This window comes from Columba livia, chromosome 2 (assembly GCF_036013475.1).
Source record: "Columba livia isolate bColLiv1 breed racing homer chromosome 2, bColLiv1.pat.W.v2, whole genome shotgun sequence".
NCBI lineage: Eukaryota > Metazoa > Chordata > Aves > Columbiformes > Columbidae > Columba > Columba livia.
The window spans coordinates 148,522,431-148,542,008 of NC_088603.1; the positions used below are offsets into that span (position 1 = coordinate 148,522,431).

General features: G+C 41.6%; 1 protein-coding gene across 2 annotated transcripts in view; it reads left to right on the forward strand.

Moving 5' to 3' along the window:
- The window catches only part of DEPTOR (DEP domain containing MTOR interacting protein), a 76,664-nt gene extending 58,485 nt beyond the window's left edge, over nucleotides 1-18,179 (forward strand). For both annotated transcript variants that reach the window (XM_065054332.1, XM_005507275.3), the window contains one exon: nucleotides 16,659-18,179. In XM_065054332.1, coding sequence (XP_064910404.1) covers nucleotides 16,659-16,787 — 129 coding nt within the window. In that variant the 3' untranslated portion in view covers nucleotides 16,788-18,179. The remainder of the gene's footprint in view (nucleotides 1-16,658) is intronic.
- The last annotated feature ends 1,399 nt before the right edge of the window (nucleotides 18,180-19,578 follow it).

Below are 19,578 nucleotides of genomic sequence, written 5' to 3' on the forward strand. Positions count from 1 at the left end.
ACGGCATACAGAGAGGACCACTTGACCATGGTTCTGCTCTCCTGATATTTAAAAGCTGGCACAGAGAGGAGGTCAGCCTCATAAATTTTCTGCGTGTGGCATCGCCTTCTGCATTCACAAATGCTTATTTCAGGTGCGGGTTCTCAAATTATTTCATTAGCAGAATAAGAGCCAAATCTCAAGTGTAATTGAGTAGCTGCTGTCTCATGGAGCAGATTGCTGTCAGGTTCATTGAGGTCATCAAGCCCAATCTCCCTGCAATCAAAGGAACATAGGTACTATTTGATTAATCCATAAAGTCCAACTACTGCCACAAGCACAAAGTGTTACAGGCTTGTAACATAAAGGACTAAAAGCTACGCATTATAAGGTGCCAAGTGGGGGAAAAAACAAACCAAAAACATGTGATGTTGGAGGAATTGCCACTGTCTTAGATTCCTGCCATAGGAAGAAATTTGAACTGTGAGATTTTTGGGAGGTTGAACGTACCCCATGCTGCAGAGAAATGCAAAACCCATTCCGTGGTCCTTGCCAGTCTGACCTCACACCTGGTGATTGCTTAACTGTTTGACAAGCAAGATAAACCAGTCTCAAAATCCTAAAAAAAAAAAATTGTTCCTCCTGGAAAAGGTATCCCATTTATGGCCATGGCCAATCGCCAGTATTTTACAAGATAATGGGAAAAGTAGAGAAGCTTGGACATCATAAGTGAGAAACTTCTTTTTAACTTGTAAAGGCAGCCTAGTGGGAGCCTGAAGACTGGGATTTATGTTGTACAAATAAGGCACAATGGACATGCATCCATTTAAACCTCTCCATAAAGCTTAGGAAAGGGAAGGTAGCTCCATGTTTGGTGCTGGGGCCCTAACCCTTTAAAGCACTGGGGAGATGCTAACTGGGGGTATCCAAAGTGTACTTGCAGTATCTCATGTGACTGAGTTTTAAATGAGAAGAAATACATTTGGATAAATATTTATACTGTGCACTAGCATATGGTGTTGTTGAAGCAGATGCAATTCAGTCTCAGAATTCTTATCTTATACCAACATGTTACTGATTGTAGAAAAGCATAAATTACATGAGTTGCCATCTGTTTTCAATTACAGCGTGAAAACACTGGGACAGGTTGGTGTTTTCCTTTCGCTGTGTTATCAGCCCTGAATTTGATAATTACATTAGAGTGAATTCAGAATGAATGCATTTGGTAATGTGAACACTCAAAAAAAGTTGCTGACAAACTGCTTTCATAGTATGTCCATAAATAGAGAAGCAGCAGAGCTAAATGTGTGTAGCACTGCATGCTATGAATGCCACTACTGTAGGGCTTGAATACAAATGTGTGTGTTTCAAACATGTCTCCATGAGTGAGCGCCTCATTTTCTGATAGTATTTAATAATAAACTATAACATAAAGGTCCATTTTTCTCCAGAGAAATGTGGAAAATGTATTTAAGCACCTATGTCTTTAGAGAAATTTAATTTTAAGAAAACAGATTTGATATTTTACCATAAAATCAGCTCTTGTTTTGCAAAACCAAAGAAAATTCTAAGAAGTTTTGGCTCATCTCTCTCTTTATGTAGCTGTAACCAGAACCTCAGATTTTATGTGTGACTGTCCATCACAGAGATTGGTGAGAGTGAGCTGAGTAGGGTAGCGATTAGCCTCGAACATCTTGTAAGTCATGCTCAAGAAGAGTGGTTGTCACATTAGGACGTATTAAGAGCACAATAAGAACATAATGGTCAATAGTTTGGATGCTTTTTTCCTTTTTCATTTGATCTTTAGAATAAATCTTTGTAAAAGACTCTAAAGAAAAAATTGGTAAGGCAGCTGTGTTAGTGGTATGATAATTTAACAGAATTTGGAAGAGATCAAATATTCATGAATGTGAAAATACTCAACTCTGCCTTCAAATGAAAAATGGATTAGTGGTTGGTTGTGCTGGACAACTGTCTAACAGCAGGTATATCAGTCAGCACACTTTCCCGATCAATGCATGATCCTGTGCCTGCGTATTCCTACTCTGTGTCTGCCTTCTCCTTCTGATCTGTGGTCATCATTTGCTCAAGGAGTTTGCTGGTGAGCTGGGGTGATGCCTCTGTAACTGTCCCAAAGTTTCCATTTCCAGTGGGAGTGTTTAATTAACCTCAATGAGTAGTTCCCAATTTTTTTAAAGTGAATCTTGTTACCACTTTTCAATAGGTTGCACTTACCTTAAAACCCTGTTACTCCATACTGGGATTATTGCCATCAAAATTCTCATAATAACATAGTTGTATGAGTACTGGGCAGCAAACTGCATTGCACCCATCTCATCTTGTCTGAGAGTTTTGTGAAGTCAGCCCTCTCACCAAACTAAGGGCTTCTCTCGCACTTCTCTTGCACTGTCAGCAAGTTTGCTGATGACACCAAGCTGGGAGGAGTGGCTGACACGCCAGAAGGCTGTGCTGCCATCCAGAGACCTGGACAGGCTGGAGAGTTGGGTGGGGAAAAATTTAATGAAATATAACAAGAGAAAGTGTAGAGTCTTGCATCTAGGTTGGAACAACCCCAGTTTCCAGTATAAGTTGGAGAACAACTTATTAGAGGGTGATGTAGGGGAAAGGGACTTGGGTGTCCTGGTGGACAGCAGGATGATCATGAGCCAGCACTGTGCCCTTGTGACCAGGAAGGCCAATGGCATCCTGGGGTGTATTAGAAGGGGGGTGGTTAGCAGGTCCAGAGAGGTTCTCCTTCCCCTCTACTCTGCCCTGGTGAGACCACATCTGGAATATTGTGTCCAGTTCTGGGCCCCTCAGTTCCAAAAGGACAGGGAACTGCTGGAGAGAGTCCAGCGTAGGGCATCAAAGATGATGTAGAGAGTGGAGCATCTCCCTTATGAGGAAAGACTGAGGGAGCTGGGGCTCTTCAGCTTGGAGAAGAGGAGACTGAGGGGTGACCTTATTAATGATTATAAATATGTGAAGGGTGAGTGTCACGAGGATGAAGTCAAACTCCTCTCGGTGACAACCAATGATAGAACAAGGAGCAAGAGGTTCCATTTAAATATGAGAACAAACTTCTTCTCAGTGAAGGTAACAGAGCACTGGAACAGGCTGCCCAGGAGGGTTGTTTAGTCTCCTTCTCTGGAGACATTCAAAACCCACCTGGACACATTCCTGTGTAACCTCATCTGGGTGTTCCTGCTCCATCGGGGGGGATTGGACTAGATGATCTTTCAAGGTCTCTTCCAATCCCTAACATTCTGTGATTCTGTGATTCTTACTGAAGGAAAATGTGGTTTTGGGAGCTGCATTGTGTGTACTGCCAGAACTTTTGTCTGGTTGCCAAAAGGAGACAGGGTTTGGCAAATCTGTCCTTTGCTTTCATTACATAATACTACAAGTACAACAACGGAGTCCTTATGACCTTGATCATCCTTTGCATTAGCACAGTGTCTCTGGGTTGACTGAAATCATTAAATGTTTTCACAGCAGTTTTCTCCTTGTCCTTGGGAATCCCAGTGCAGCATTGGATGAGCTGCCAGTCAGTCTCTCTTCTGCCCCTTTGCTGTACCAGCTACTCAGTCTGATTTATTCCTCTTCCATGGTGGAAGCCCAACCAGTTGGGCCTCTCTGAGTGGCAGGAGACTGTTTTAGAGACACTGTACCACTGGCCTGCTGCTGGAACCTGCCTCGTGGTAGCCACATGGAAAACACAGTTGGGGTTTGGATACTTTCCTTTACCCTGTCACAAACTCTCTGTGCAACTACCCTGTTTCCCTACCAGAATACATAGGTATTCTTGTAAAGTACTGTGGGATTAGACAGATGGAAAATGCCAAGAAATCTGATGTAATCAAAACATTTGATGAGTAGATCCATTTTTTGTACCAGTACAAATGAATAAAACTCCAGGTTTGCTAAATTTTCCTTGTGTTTCCCAGGGCTGTGTTTCACAGCACGGGGTCTGGGTTTCCCAGTCTCAGAGCAACATGCAGACCCAAATTTACAGACTGGACCTATTGACTCCTGTGCAGCAAAGTTACACCAGCACAGGCTTCACTGAGTTTCAAAATTCAGTTTGTACAACTGTCCTCTTGCTAAACCATCCTCCTCCTCCTCCTCCTGATGAGGGATTTGTGTTTGGATCAACTCCACCAGGACCATGGGCTTCTGTTCTTCTGAGTCAGTGGACATAAAATCACCTAAAAAAACCAAGCGAGCCTTACATTGGACTATAGACTAGGTGCTTGCTGTGGCTATCAGGGATAGTTACATGACAAATAAATCAAAATTCTGCATGTGAAAAGTCACTTCCCTGAGATATAGGGGGAAAGATCCGCTCCCATGCAGACAGATAGCGCAGTGCTCAAACATCATTGCAGCGGGATGTAAACTGAAACCCGCACACACAAAAGAAAATAGAAAAATTCCATTTATGATTTTCAGTCCTGTTTTTGAATAACAGGACCCATATTATTCACTATAGAGAGAGGGAAAGTGAGAAGACAGTGAGAATTCCTAGGTGAAATATAAAAGGAGTGGGTTTATCTTTTTGAGTATGAATTTTACCTTTTACACTGCATTTTTTCCCTAAACTTACAGGACGCAGATTTAGCAAGGTTTTACTTGCTTATCACAGACCTGAATTTTGGCCTGCAGAACAGTATTAGATATCCAATAACTCTGTGTGCTTATTTCTAAAGACTCTTAACACAGAGAGAGAGAGTTTTACTGGGCAATAAAATGACTATTTTTTTTTTACAACAACTGAAACCTTATGCAAATGCAGAAAGTTTCATAATAGCTCTGAGCTCTTTTTTTCTGCAGTCACAGCAGTATAGTTGACGATAGAATTGAACTTGTTTGTAGCGAAGTCACCTAAAATGCTGTTGGGCAACAAGTGACCTACGATACTTGTATCTGTACATTGGCTCATTCTCATCAATAGCAAACACAGTTCAGAAAAAAAATTGTCTGCAGGTTCACAACTGGAGGCCAGTGGATTTTTTTAGTTTAGTCACATTATTTTAATAAGAAGTAGGTTTAAAAATGCTTTTTGAGTAAGTGGTGTTTTGTGGTGGGATAACCCAGATATCTGAACACCCTGCATTTATGAAAACGCTTTCTTGATTATTTCTGAAGTCTTACAGCTGTGGCCATTCAAAAAGAGAGAAAGCAGTCTTGGTTTCAGCTGCGCTGTCAAACAGGGCTGCGCTTGTGTTTTGATACAGCTTCCAAATTCCAGCGTGGTCTGTAGCCCATTGAACAGCAAGTTCTGCTGCCTGCCAGAACAGCTGGGATCTTACCCTTGCTCGAGCTTGCTTAGGCTATTGCAGGACAGTCTTAGCTAGTCCAGGCTCTCTAAAGAGAGGACTCTCATCTGGAAAACTTATCTGCAGAATGGCTGAAATGTTCAAAATGTGTGGCAAAATGCTGGCATTTTGAACTGCTTTTGCACGCAGTTGAGGATTAAAAGCTTTTTGTATTATTCGGTTTAGTTGCAATATCCATTTCACTTGAAGCCTCGAAGGGGTCCTCAGATGCCAATGGGTTTGCAGCACTGTGGCTGTTGCAGGTCTTTGCCCCCAGCACTTGGGGGATGCTGCTGCTTTGCAGACCCTTCCCCACGCTTTTCCGTGTCTTCTCTCGTTGCCGCTCAAGGCACAGGCTGGCTTCCCTTCATGATATAAGCGAATGATTCGGGAAACATGTTGCGTTAAAGCCAAGGCTCTGTTGAGCTAGTCAAACACATGGAAAAACAATTGCACTTTTGTCTGTGCAAACAGAGAGCAGCTGTTTGTCTCAAATGGCGCAGACTGTTCCTGCTCATTACGGTCTTGATACCGGAGGGTGCTGAGGGTGCCCTGCATGGGTCCAACTGCCCTTGTTTGGGCTGCTTTAGGGACTGTTTTTAGCTAATATGGGCTTTAAATGAAATACATTTAGTTTGTTTAGCCTAATTGTATTTGACCTTGCAAGTAAACAGGTATATATCTTTTAGGCTCTTTATTTATTATGTATGTTTTACTTTCAGCAACTCTAACTTAGGTATAGATATACCAGGAAAAAACAAAAAAAATCCAACCAACCAAAAAGAACCACACAAAACAACACTAAAAGATCAACCCAAACATCAAAAGACATTATTTCTAAGCTAAGACTCCCTGTTCTCCTGCTGCTGATGCAGTATTTCACCCAGAGACACCTTTAGCCATTCAAGTTATTTAACATTTTCAGAGCTGCTCTGTGGTGGGTATCAAATTGCAGTATACGATAAAAATGCTTATAAAGTTAAGCATGCAGTCACTGGTTTGCTTTCCTGACATGGCCCAGTCCAGCTCAGCTTTACCTGTGGGCATTTCTCAGTGGGACTCAGTCATTTTACACACCAGTTCCCAGTGAGGGCCAAGAGAAGCAGTGACCTATATTTCCCTATTCTGTATTTATGTATTTAACGTTTGCATTTTAGGGGATTACATCCTTATGTTATTACCATCCAGGAGTCTGCAGGTAGCTTCAGTTTGCCCATATGAGTAATTCCTGTTTGCTCTGTTGGCATTTGTCTGACCCCTCAGTCAATCCGCTGGGGAGACTTTGCTGCCACAGAGCCGAGACTTGTGTGCAGACCGAAAGCCGCCTGCCCCAAAACAAGAGTTGTTCTCATGGGCCGTTAGGTCAGCTCTTTTCCCCCTCTAATTTGTCCACTCTATTTGTGGAGTTTGCACAGTAATGCTTTCATTCTATTCCTGGTGAAAAAAAATATACTTAAATTCCCATTGATTCCCATCAGTGGGGAGGGAGGGACACACTATCTGAACCAATGATGAGGCCCATTGAGGATCCGTGACTTAATTTTATATTATGTGAATTAGTGCTATTATGATTATACTATACTACTACTATACTATTATATTATTATACTTTTATAAAAGATATTTTATTAGATGTATTTATTATTTTTCTATTACGTAGTTTTTATATTATGTTTGTTAATTTCTGTTTTGGTTTTTGTTTTGATTTTTAATTAGAGGCCTATGAGTTTAGAATACTATAAAAAATTCAGCTGCTTTTTAAAATATCAAAGAAGTATGGAATAAATGTATGTCATGAAGCCTTGCTCAGACAAACCACCTATACCAGACTGCAGCCACAGACCAAGATGGAGAGCCAGCATTACACACTTATATTTGTAATTCTGGAAATGGAGCTGGTTTTTCTCTGCTAGCGTTGTATCGTGCTCTCCTGGTTCCCAGTTTCTAGCCCACTGATGGGACAGTGAGCCAGCTTAGCACTGGGGTGAACATTGAACGAGAAATGCATCCCTCTAGAGAGAAAATCCCGTGTTTATGCAAGACCTGGATACTTGCCTACTCCCACACCACCCACTCTACAGCCAATTACACATTTGCTAGAGATATTTACAGAGCTCAACACACAGCTGCAATTTATTCTGTTTCATCCAGTAACCTCAATTATGCAGAAGACGACATTGCATGATTTTTTAACCTTCCGGTGACATGCAGTAGGTTTTGAGTTGTTAGGTTCCAGCTTTGATTTACTAATCCTAGCAAGATTGTATTAATTCTTCAAAAAAAGATTTTAAAAAAAGATTAAAAAAAAGATAAAACCTAACGTGAAACATAACTTTTAGGACCTCTGATTTTCATCTCTTTTCCTCATTCCAGTGTGACAGTGTAAAGCTTAGCAGAGTGGGAGCAAATACTTCAGTGCTGCCTGTGTTTGCTTTTATTTAGAAGGTCAGTCTCATGTTTTAGGCTCTTCTGGGGCAGCATGTTCAGCATCTCTGTGGCCTGGGCTCTTTGCTGAGCATGGGGATTCCTCTGCTTTATGGCTGTGGGTTGCCTATTAAAACAGAAGAACCCCTGTATCAGCATAAATGCAGGGTGTGTGTGTAAGGGTGTTGAGCACCCTCTCTCCTCAAATTTCACTGCACTGGTTCCTTCTACCCTCGTATCCATCTTGCCATTGATTTCCCTGGGACTTCAAGTTATCTGAAAACTTAAGCTGCAGTTTGCTGATCTGAGTGCAGGCTGCTGCCAGAAAGGTTGATCCTATCTTCACCTCCTTTTCATCTCCCTCTTTCCTTTTTGCCTCCAGCCAGATATGTATTATTGCCTCCTTTCTCCAACCGTGTCAGGCACATCAGGGAACTTATTTTACTTGGAGTCAAGTATTTCATTTATTTATTTTTGCTGGCACAAGATGAAAAGGGAGCAGTGCCTGGCTTGGGTGCATTGCTCCCCAGAGCCAGCGCACAGGGACAGCAGCACCACTGGGGAGCACGGGCACCAAGTCCTGCTGCCAACCCTCCTCCTCTTGGAAGAGGTTTGATACCTGTAGCCATGGCATTTCAGACCAAGGGTGTCCCTGTCTGTCAGCAGAAAGGGTTCTGGGGTCCCAGATTAGTAGTTTACTGCTCCAGCTTTTAATAAACAAACCTCCTTTTTTTTTTTTTTTTTTTTAGTACATTTCTTTTAAAAGTAAGATTATTTCTTTCATCTCTAAGGACAGGGAAACCTTGTTCCCCAGTGTTGGCACTATGTGTTTTGTTTATAAACCCATGGCATGGTGTGTGAGGCAGAAGGTGATGACGTGGTAATTATCTCAAGAGATTTACTCAAGAGAACTAACAACCAGCAGGGCAAACCTGCGTGGTTACCCACTTATAAATAGCTTCATTTTAAATGATAACTGCAGCAAAAAGTAGAAACTGCCATTTTTTGTTCCTCTGTGATGAAATAATGGACTTAAATGGGAGTGTTTACTTCTAATTTCTCAACTCCTTCATATTTCATATTTAAATTAGATTTTCAAAATGATGCCTTGGTTTCCATCTGTTTGCTTGAGAGCGCAGTGGTGCTGGGGAGGCGGCAGTGGGAGCAGCGGTTCCCAGCATCCCCAGAGGAACAGGGGGAATGTGAGGGAGGGAAATCACATTGGAAGCCTAACTCCTCCTTTGAAATGCTGAAAGCCTGGATGTCCCCTTCCCCTTTGCTGAAGGCTGGAAAGCTGAGTTTCAGATGTTATATTCCTGTAGCACCTAAACCTTCTCCAAATTTTGGTGAAATCTGTAAGCAAGATAAGAAAAGCCAAAGCAGATACGTCACTTTTTTAAACAAGTGATGGTAAAAAATATATTTTCTTTTTTTGCTTGGTTTTTTCTTCTCGGTTTCAGCTGTTCAATAACCTGGTGAGAGCTGTGGCCATAGCCCAGGAATCAGCCAGTAAGTTTTCCATCTTAGAACTGGCCCAGAGTTTTAAAAAGGATGAACAGCTTGAGTTCTTGCTGCTTGAGACATCTCCACGTCACTGACAATTGCACAATGTTAGCTCCTCAGCCCCAGTTTGCATGATTGCCTGTAGAGAAGGATTATTACAGATAGCCTGGCCTGACGTTTAATAGAAAAGAGGATCTCACAGGTCCCTAGTGCAAGTTACACATATAAAGTCAATGGGTTTGCCAACCACACATGAGGAACTTTTCCTCTGGTAGATCACAGTGAGATTCAGAATAACAATTTTAAACTTGTGCTACTCAAACTGGCCAGCTGATCCTTGTCCCTGCAGGATCAGCAGGATATGAAAACAGCATTTATTTATAATTATTGAGGATATCTCTGTAACAGAAATGTAAGCAGGCTGTTTCTATAATGGATTTCATTTTAATTTTCATTAGCCAAAATAAAAGCAAAACCACTAACACTGGAATATTTTTTTCTGTTTGAAATAGTTATATTGTCAATTTTGGCATCAATTTTATTCTGTAAAACTGTCAAAATATACTTTTCTTGAGACAGCTCAGAAAGAAGTTATACTTAGAAGCTTTTATTTTAGTTCTTAGGAAAACTGCTGAAAAACTTTCCAGGGTTGAAAATTACTCCTGCATTTGCCTGAATTCATCATTTCTATTTGATGCTCATAAGGTTAAAAAAAAAAAACCAAAAAGAAACCAATGTATTTTTCCATGTGTTTTGGAAATGGCTTGTCTTAATGTAAAAATTATCTGTGACTTTGGCGTCACATCTGCTGATAAGAAGAAAAAATAGTCAAGGTAGTGTGTCCTAAACTATCTGATAACTGTGTGTAAACTGTTGTGCACACGAATTATGAGCAGATCAAAGGGTTAAATCCAGTCTGTCTCTTGGTGGATGATTGAGCCAGCCCTGATTCACACACAGCTTTCCCAGCAACTGCCCGTTTCTGTGCAATGTGCTAATAACTTTTGACGTGCCTTGGTTTCAAAGGGATCTGCTTTGCAGCAGGATGTGGCCCTGGTTGGAGCTGCCAGCTGCTAGAAATCTGGTTCAGATCTGTGCAGAGTCCAGAGGTGAAATCCCAGTTGCTCCAGAGTGTAAGATTATTGCAGGGCTGGATTTCACTCTCTCTCTCTTTTCTAAGATTTTTGTTCATGTAGTTGCCACATGTGCAGTAATATTCACACCTTCAATGGACGTGAATTGGTGGCAATGCTTTCAGCATCTTTTTATGCTCTTCACACCTGATGCCAGAGCAGCTATCAGTGCCAAACAGCCCAATCAAACCTTGTTGTTTGATTGCCCTTGGTGGCGGTGGAGAAAACTCAAGTGTCCTGTGTCTTAGACCCTGGATGGTCCCATCACCACCCAGATAATTGGGTAAAACGACAGTACTGCTGAAAAACAGCATTTTTGCTCCTATCTTGAATGTGTTGTTGCATAATGTAGCCTTGTATTCAAGAATTTTGAACCTATGTTGTATTTGGTACCATTGATGTCTTTGGTGCCTGTTAGAGCCTTATTCATAATAGTGTTTCTACTCTCTTTTGTAAAGAAAAGTTAGTAAAAAAACACTGATTCCAGACACTGATCTCGGTGTCCATGTTCCTCTTCATCTCAAGTTTTTCTGAAAATTTATATCAAATATCCTGCTGTTTTGAGATATATTATCTGTTGACTCTGTGTGGCTGTTACTTGCTTCGTGACCAGTGGTGAATAGTTACACTAACTGCAGCTGGAAAAGTAAATGCTTTTTTAGGACTGTCTCAAAGAACTGTGCAATCATGATTTTAAATCAGATTCCATTGTGGGAATTTCCAGCTCTTTATGATCTTTCACAGTATCTTCTAAAAAGTGTACCTAGAAAAAGAAAGGACATTTTTAAAGAGTTTTTAAAATATATATGATAAATAGAAAGAAAGTCCAGCAATCGAGGCCTGGCTCCACAAGGACAGGTGACCACAGCCTACAGCACAAACGGCAGGCTCTAGGCTAACTGCCTGTCCTCCTGAATGCTACTCCTGTAGCATTCATAAATATTAAGGTCATCTTGAGGCAGAACGCTAAGTAAGAATTAGTGACAGAAATGGGGAGGGTACTTTGTGAGCCAGCAGGTGGAGGGAGGTGATTGTGCCCCTCTGCTCCGCTCTGGTGAGACCCCACCTGGAGTCCTGTGTCCAGCTCTGGAGCCCTCAGCACAGGACAGACACGGACCTGTTGGAGAGGGGCCAGAGGAGCCGCAGAAATGGTCAGAGGGCTGAACAGCTCTGCTGTGAGGACAGGCTGAGAGAGTTGGGGCTGTTCAGCCTGGAGAAGAGAAGGCTCTGGGGGACCTTACTGTGGCCTTTCTGTACTTAAAAGTGGCCTGTGAGAAAGATGGGGACAGACTTCTTAGCAGAGCCTGTTAAAATAGGACAAGGGGTGATGGTTTTTAAATAAAGGAGGAAAGATTCATGTTACACATAAGCAAGAAACTTTTTACAAGGAGGCTGGTGAAACACTGGCCCAGGTTGCCCAGAGAGGTGGTAGATGCCCCTTCCCTGGAGACATTCAAGGCCAGGCTGGATGGGGCTCTGAGCAACCTGATCTGGTTGAAGATGTCCCTGCTCATTGCAGGGGGTTGGACTGGATGACCTGGGAAGGTCCCTTCTAACTCAAACTATTCTATGTTTGTATTGAATTTAAGGCAGTTGTGCAATTCCGTGCCCATTCCTGCAGCTGGTCCCTGACATCCCTCAGGATCATCCCGCCCTCATCCTCCCCGCAGCTCCTGGTCAGCGCTGGCTCCGTGTCCAGCCCCAGCACAGGCAGCACCTGCAAGGGCGTGGGGCTTGGGTTTGGCTGCTGTGCGGTTCTTCTGACAGGAAAATCCAAGGGTGTGGATGGACATCTCCAGGGCAGCTTGGCAAGACCAAGGTGGAGCCGGCAGCCAAATCTCTCTGTGGAGGGAAGAGCAATAACTAGTGAGGGGGAGGAAGGGTTGTACAGCTCCAAGTACAGCACAATCCCGATTTTGGCCATTAGATATTATGGTAATTAATTATAATTCCTCTTCTCGCCATCTTCAGTTTGATGATAAATGGCATGACGAATCTTTGCAAACTTCTTTAACCGCTATTTTCCCAGGTCCTTTCTGTTCAAATGTGAGTCCAAAGTTGAAGTTTTCTTTTTCCTGGGAACACCTGGATTTGGTTAAACCTTCTGTATGTGCCAGTGAAAACCTGCAGGAAGATAGAGATGCCTTTTCTGCTGTCCCTACTTCTGTGAGCTGCTGTATGCCAGGGTGGGAAACTGAAATGCTTAACAATAGATGTTTATTGCTGTAACATTCAAATATTTGAATTTAATTAAGGGAGTCTTTTCACTTCAGTGTTCCTTTATTTAACTGTTATTGTTTCTGTGGTTTTTAGATCACCACATCCTGACCAACAACACGGCTGGAATTTATTCTGGGCTTTGTCATTTCTTGAAGTCTGAGGGGTAAAAATGGATGCTTATCTCCTGTCAGGCTCCTTGGAGAGCTACGAGGAAATGAGCAATAAAAGGCTCTTTGAGGCTCTTTTAACTTTAGTTTATTATCTATTATAGTTACTGATGCATGGAAACCAACAGACAAATTTTACATATTTATAGTTACAAAGCCCTTAACAGCTGTAGCTATGAGCTGAGCACTTACAGCTTTTTGAAATGTGTTTTTATAAATGTAACATTAAATCATCATGGTTTTATAAACCAGTCTCCTTAAGAAAATTCCTAAGATAATAATATGTGGGTTGATACACTCAGTCAGGGCTGTTTTTTGGGTACTTGCTTGTTCTCACTCGTTTTGTAACTCTACCAAGAGAGCAATGCACAGTGTGGGATTTTTTGAGGCAAAATACATGAAGCAGAGCTGCATTTCATTGCCCGTTTCTGGATGCAGCACTGCATGGAAATCCAGGGCGGGGAGAAGAAAACTGGGCGAGTCGAGGGCACTCAGCATACCAAAGGACTCAGGACTGTGCAAACTCCTATCCCCTCCTCAGGACTGCAAGATACCGCAAATGGCGCCACATTTCTTTATCCCTGAGGGAGCCGGATCTGGAATTTGCAAAGACTCAGTCCTTGGGGGCACTGGCCAAGCGATGGCTGCGGAGAGAACTTTCTGTCCCCAGGTTGACTGGCTCTTTATTATCAAATCCTGTTCCTCACAGGTCTTTCCACACCATTTTAGGACAGATGTACTCTCTCTGTGCCTTGTCCTCCTCTCTACATTTCTGGCTTGGGTGGACTTTTTGCGTCTAAACCTGCCCACTGGAAATGGTGAAACTAATAGCCATTTGGACACAGTGCAAAGGACGGCAAGAAAAGGACTGTTCTCAGCCCGTATGCATTGCTAATTAGTATCACGGCCAAGGGCGTACAGTAAAACAAACACACTGAGAACACAGACATGTCAGCTCTTGGTTTTGTGCGTAAGAAATTCATTCTTTGGCATCCAGATTGCTGTTCCCTACTGCAGTGCCTGTACCATCCACACTTAGACTGTTGCAGCACTGGTACAAGTGGCTGGTTGGTCTGGAAAGTCTGTTCCTCTGCCAAGGATGTTTCCTGGAGGCTCTTCAATGCCCCTGACATGATCCAGCATGCAGATCTATCCATCACACGCTTGCGTGCTTGTCCTTGGCCAAACATGGGTCCCATGCATTGGGATTCCAGTAACTCGAGAAGTCTGAGAATATGCAGCAGTAAAACAAATGTCAGCCATTCAACTTCCAAAAATTGCATTAAGCCAGAAGAGACAATGTTATTTCTGCAGGTCTGTTTTAAATCAACCCAAGTATTCTTCTGGAGCCAGAGCTATAATTCAGTAAAACTTGATACAATCTTGGAAAGCCATAGAAAGCATTAGGAAATACCACTGGCAGTTGAGAGACCTATAGATACTGCAAAAATCTGCATTTAAAACTAAATAGACCTGCCTCTTAAATACTAATCGAGGCACACTGCAGAGGATGATGGGTTACCTTTTTAACCAAAATCCTTAAAATTCAGGAGGCTTTGTGTGCAAAAACTGAACTGTTTTCCCAAAGCTACTTGCAGCTAAAATAAAGCATATGAATGTATAGGAAAGACATATCCATACTGCTGGGGAAGTTGGCCAAGTGGTGTCACTGCCATACACCAGTGATCTTTTAGGTTGTCAGTAAGGCTGATGCCAAGATGTTCGGCTCTGCAGAGGAGCTCTGAGTTGGAAGGGTAAGGTGCAAGAGGGAGCTCTGCCCTCCCTTCAGGGGCTGCTTCTGCCACCGCTCGTCCTGGAGCAGAGATTGAAATCGTTGCTGGCATTCTTGGTAAAACATTGCATTTTTGGATTGGCTTTGCTTCCTCTATAATTTTCCCTAAATGGTACATTTTGTACAAATAGGAATTGACTTTCACCACACGTTTCACTTGAGAGGGAAGGTGGCTGATGCACAGAAGGTAAATGAGTTGGCTTATGAGGAAATCTGTTGTAGAGCTTGCAAGGGAAGGCACCAGGGCTGCTTCCCACCTCTCCTGCATACATTTCTGTGTTGTGTTTCTGCCTAAATAGGTAAAAATATAAAGTGTGAAAATTTCTAGTGATACTTGCTTCGTAGCTTCTTTCATACAGACTCAAGATCACTTATGAGTAAGATAACCTTCTGGTGAATGTATTGTTTGCATTGAAATGATATTATTGTTGCATTGAAATGATATTATTGTTGCTTTGGGCTTCACATTTTTATAATTAAAAACACAGATCTAGACACTAGGCATTTTTGGCCTTTTTACTAAATACTGTAACATTTTGGTTAGATACAGAGAAGGCTTAACATTTCTGAGGAATTGGTATCACTATCTTTCTTTTCCTTGCCAGTTTTTTACAGTGTTGATGTGGCTTTTTCTGATTAACTGTTTTAAGATATACAGTGGAGTTCATCAGAATATTTCTATCAAGACTTTTTGGACAGAAAATGGCCTCTGATGATACAAGACTTTCAACGTTAGTTGAAGAGTTTTAAAAAACAAAATATTAGCATATTTGAAATTAATTAATGAGCCATACTTGCTGAAGGAGACAAAAAACTGTTTGCATAAAAAGGAAAAAGAACTACATCTGTGTAGGAATATCTCCTGAAAAACAGCAGTGGCATTTTAATCCGTCCTAGTACTGACTTCCAACTAGGATTTTATTTCCTAGAATTTGGATCCTTTGGGTTCTTGCTGTACTGGTGGAGGTTCTGGCACTGAATCTAGTGAAGTTGTCATCCAGCCTTTGTCCTGAGCCTGGAAACGTGCATACTTTTACTGTGACTCCCAAGATCTGTATAAAATAGTTTTGATGAAAATGTTTAAGACAAAATAAGGGTAACAGAATCACAGAATCACAGAATCGACTGGGTTGGAAAAGACCTCAGAGATCATCGAGTCCAACCCTCGGTCCAACTCCAGTCCGTTTACTAGATCATGGCACTAAGTGCCATGTCCAATCTCAGTTTAAAAACCTCTAGGGACGGCGAGTCCACCACCTCCCTGGGCAGCCATTCCAATGCCTGACCACTCTCTCTGTAAAGAATTTCTTTCTAATATCCAGCCTAAATTTCCCCTGGCAGAGTTTAAGCCCATGCCCCCTTGTCCTAACGCTGACTGCCTGGGAGAAGAGACCCATCCCCACCTGGCTATAACTTCCTTTCAGGTAGTTCTAGAGAGTGATGAGGTCACCTCTAAGCCTCCTCTTCTCTAGACTAAACAACCCCAGCTCCCTCAGCCTCTCCGCATAGGTCTTGTGTTCAAGTCCCTTCACCAGTCGTGTTGCTCTTCTCTGGACCCGCTCCAGCACTTCAATGTCTTTCCTGAACTGAGAGGCCCAGAACTGAACACCATACTCCAGGTGTGGCCTCACCAATGCAGAGTACAGGGGAAGGATCACTTCCCTTGTCCTGCTGACCACGCTATACCATTGGCCTTCTTGGCCACCTGGGCACACTGTTGGCTCATGTTGAGCTTCCTGTCAATTAGGACCCCCAGGTCCCTGACTGCTCTCCAGACTGCAATGGCCAGAGCTCTCACTTTTCCATATTGTTTGAAAACCAATATTGATATCAGAAAATACCATTGTTATAAGAAGAATATAATTGTTATAAATAAGAATTATTTATGTAAGAATTCAAAATTCCACAGGTTTTAAAGTTACAGCGGTATTTCAAAGAATTTTATGGAAAATTTACTTGAGACAGTAATTCTAAGAAATGTGTTTTTCTGAAAAGTACTGAATGAGATGATATGAAGAATTCTGGAGGTTTTGCATGTCCAGGGGTTGTAAGTATATCTGTGTAAATAACCATACAAAACAAGATCAAATGCGTAACTTTTGTTGCTCTCCATTCTCCTCAGGTTTGCCAATTTGTTTTGTCTGTCAACGGCCTCAACGTTCTCCATGTGGATTACAGGACAGTGAGCAACCTCATCTTGACAGGCCCTCGAACGATTGTGATGGAAGTGATGGAAGAAATAGAGTCCTGAGAAGCAAAAAAACCTCTTACTGGACATTTTCATGACAGAAATAGCAACGACCATGGAGCGGCATCATACAAGGAGAAAAAATGTTGCTGTGTCTAACTAAATAGATGATTTCGCTTTTGGGGGAGGGGGTCTCTCTTTCATTTGACAGTAGTAGCACTGGTGATTATGCTATGATCAAAAGATACCAGCATATTTTCACTAAGGACTTTTATTTGCCTGACAGAGAGTGAGTTAAGGCCTTTTGGTTGCCTGTCCAGTGTGTCTAGATCAGTCAGAATGGTTTCCTACCTAAGAGGCCATGCAGATTTCCTCAGTCCACCACTGGATCGAAGCACTTCAGGAGATGAAGGAACCAGAGACTGTGGGGTCAGGATGTCACAGATGGTTTGCACGACGTATTTATGTTGGTAAATGTCCTCCTGGTGTCCTGTGTTGTCCTAGGAGCGTGTGCTGCTGGAGTTGCTCTCTCCTTGGGCTGAGGGACAGCTGACTACATGCTGGCTTGACTGCAATCCAACACAAATGAACTGCAAATGCATGAAAAAAGAGTTGTTCATTCTCTGGTATGAATGTTTGGGTCTGACCGAACACACAGATTATTCTAGAAGGAAAAGGATACGACCATGCAAATGGAAAAGCGTGTCTGGCCTTTGAAAAGAAGGCTATTTGTTTAGATGCCTACACACTGGTTTGGGTGCTCAAGCATGAAACATTGATTTACTTTCCCTTTTCTGTAAAGGAAGGGTGTCTCAATCTTGTCAGTTGTCACTTTGGAGAAATTTCGGACAGCTTTATTCCTAGAATGAGAATATTTGGTGGGTTGAAGTGGGAATTCACAGTGTTAGCACAAGCAATGATACATGCAGATGCTCTGGCAGGGGGAGTACACTTCAAATTGAAGCAATGTACTTGAATGTACGTAAGGCTTGTTAGCACTTTCCAATCATCAGATGTTTTGCAAAATGCAGATTTGCCACATGAGTTGCATTTGACACTATTACTAATAAAACATTGTATTTAACTGACTCTTACTCTTTTTCAAACAGTATGATTTCTTCGTTGATTAATTCATTAAACAATTTTTTTTTTTAAATACATATACAAATTCCATAATCTGCTGAGTTAGGTGACTCTTCAACTCAATGGTAATTGGACTGCATGGGTTTTCTTTTATCTTTGAACTGAATACGTACGTCCTTGTCCACAAAATTATAAATATACACTGCAGGCTTTCTCTGCTGTGTAAATTTTACAATTAAACCTTGACTTTCTATATGAGCGTACCAGAAATCCTTCAGTTATGGGGTGGGGAAAGTATTTTTTTCCTCAAATAATTTCGAATGATGTTTTATATTAAAAACTGTTCTCAATAAATACATTGCTTTCGCAGTATGTTTTTCACTCACACTTTTACATCAGACATACAGTAAGTCTTCAAAATCATATATGCCTGCAGCTTTGTAGGTAGAAGTGAATGTGTTCTTTGTTTCTGCTATAGTGTATCCATGGTTGATTTTTCACTAAGAAAACTTACTACATTCCACTAATATGCAGCATAAAACTGAAACCACTAATTTGATACTAACCAGGCACAAAAGTGTTTGGAAGATTCTTTCAATCTGTCATTTAGTATGACAGTTGTTTACCCCTATTGCAAGCCCAAAATTTTGGTACATGTGGATAACCCGTAGCACATTATATTCTACGGTTCATCTGAAATGAACAGTTCAGCACACAACATTATATGAGATTGTAACAAGTGTTAATGGTATCCACAAAGAACGGTTGGAAAAAATCCTGTTGTCCCAGAAATGTGTCAGTATGCTACAGGTTTTTGATTTTGTGAATCCAGGAATGCCTCCCCAAATACTTCTGTTTTATTTTTTGCCTGGGTTGTTTTGGTGGCTTGGTTCACATATACTTTGTACCACTTTAAAATATAAACTCTACGTGTTAGGCTAGGTTAAATATTAAAAAGTGAAGGATTTTCTCAGCAAAATGCTAATGATTCTCTCTAATGCCATCATGGATCCTGCTGTCTTACATCTCTTGCCGTAGTTAATATTCTGCTACAAGTTCCCCGTAGCTTACAGATAATTAAGAAACTGGGTCAGAATTTAGCTTAATAATGCATTACAGAGTGCACTTTAGACTGTAGCAAAAGGAGTGGGGATGGGGGCAGGGAGAAATCTGTGTGTATCATTATGTTACAGATTGGAGACGGCATTTTCATTTGCAAGATACATTAGTCTCTGTCACAATTTGAGCACCGTTTCTTGCCTGCTGTTTAATGGAGATTTCCATAGTGTGTTCTTAACTTGATTGGCAATCTGGAATTTAATTATTTCCCTCTTCAGTGTGGCAAAGGTACTCAAATTATCCATGCAATGAAATTTTGTATTTTCAAAAAAAAGGGTGCAAAGTTAAAAATTAAGCTATGAAATGTATCTTTTCCAGTTAAATTGCGGTTTATCTGTACATAGTAATACATACCCTCCGAGACATCCTGCAGGAGTCAGTGTCAAACTCTCATCCACTTCAGCGGGCACAGAATTTTGAATATAATAGGGCACCTTGCTTCCTGCAAAGTACCAGGGGAAATGTAAGATCATACACAGAAGCGAGGCATTTCAAGAGATGCGTGAATATCACAGTGTGGACTGAAGCAAGAAACCAGAAAGGAAAAAAACCCTGGCATCAGCAGTAATAACGTCATTAAAAAGATAAGCGTTTTTATAAGACTTAGTCTTGTATGTGATCGCATTTTTTGTTACTGTGAGATCCTCTATAA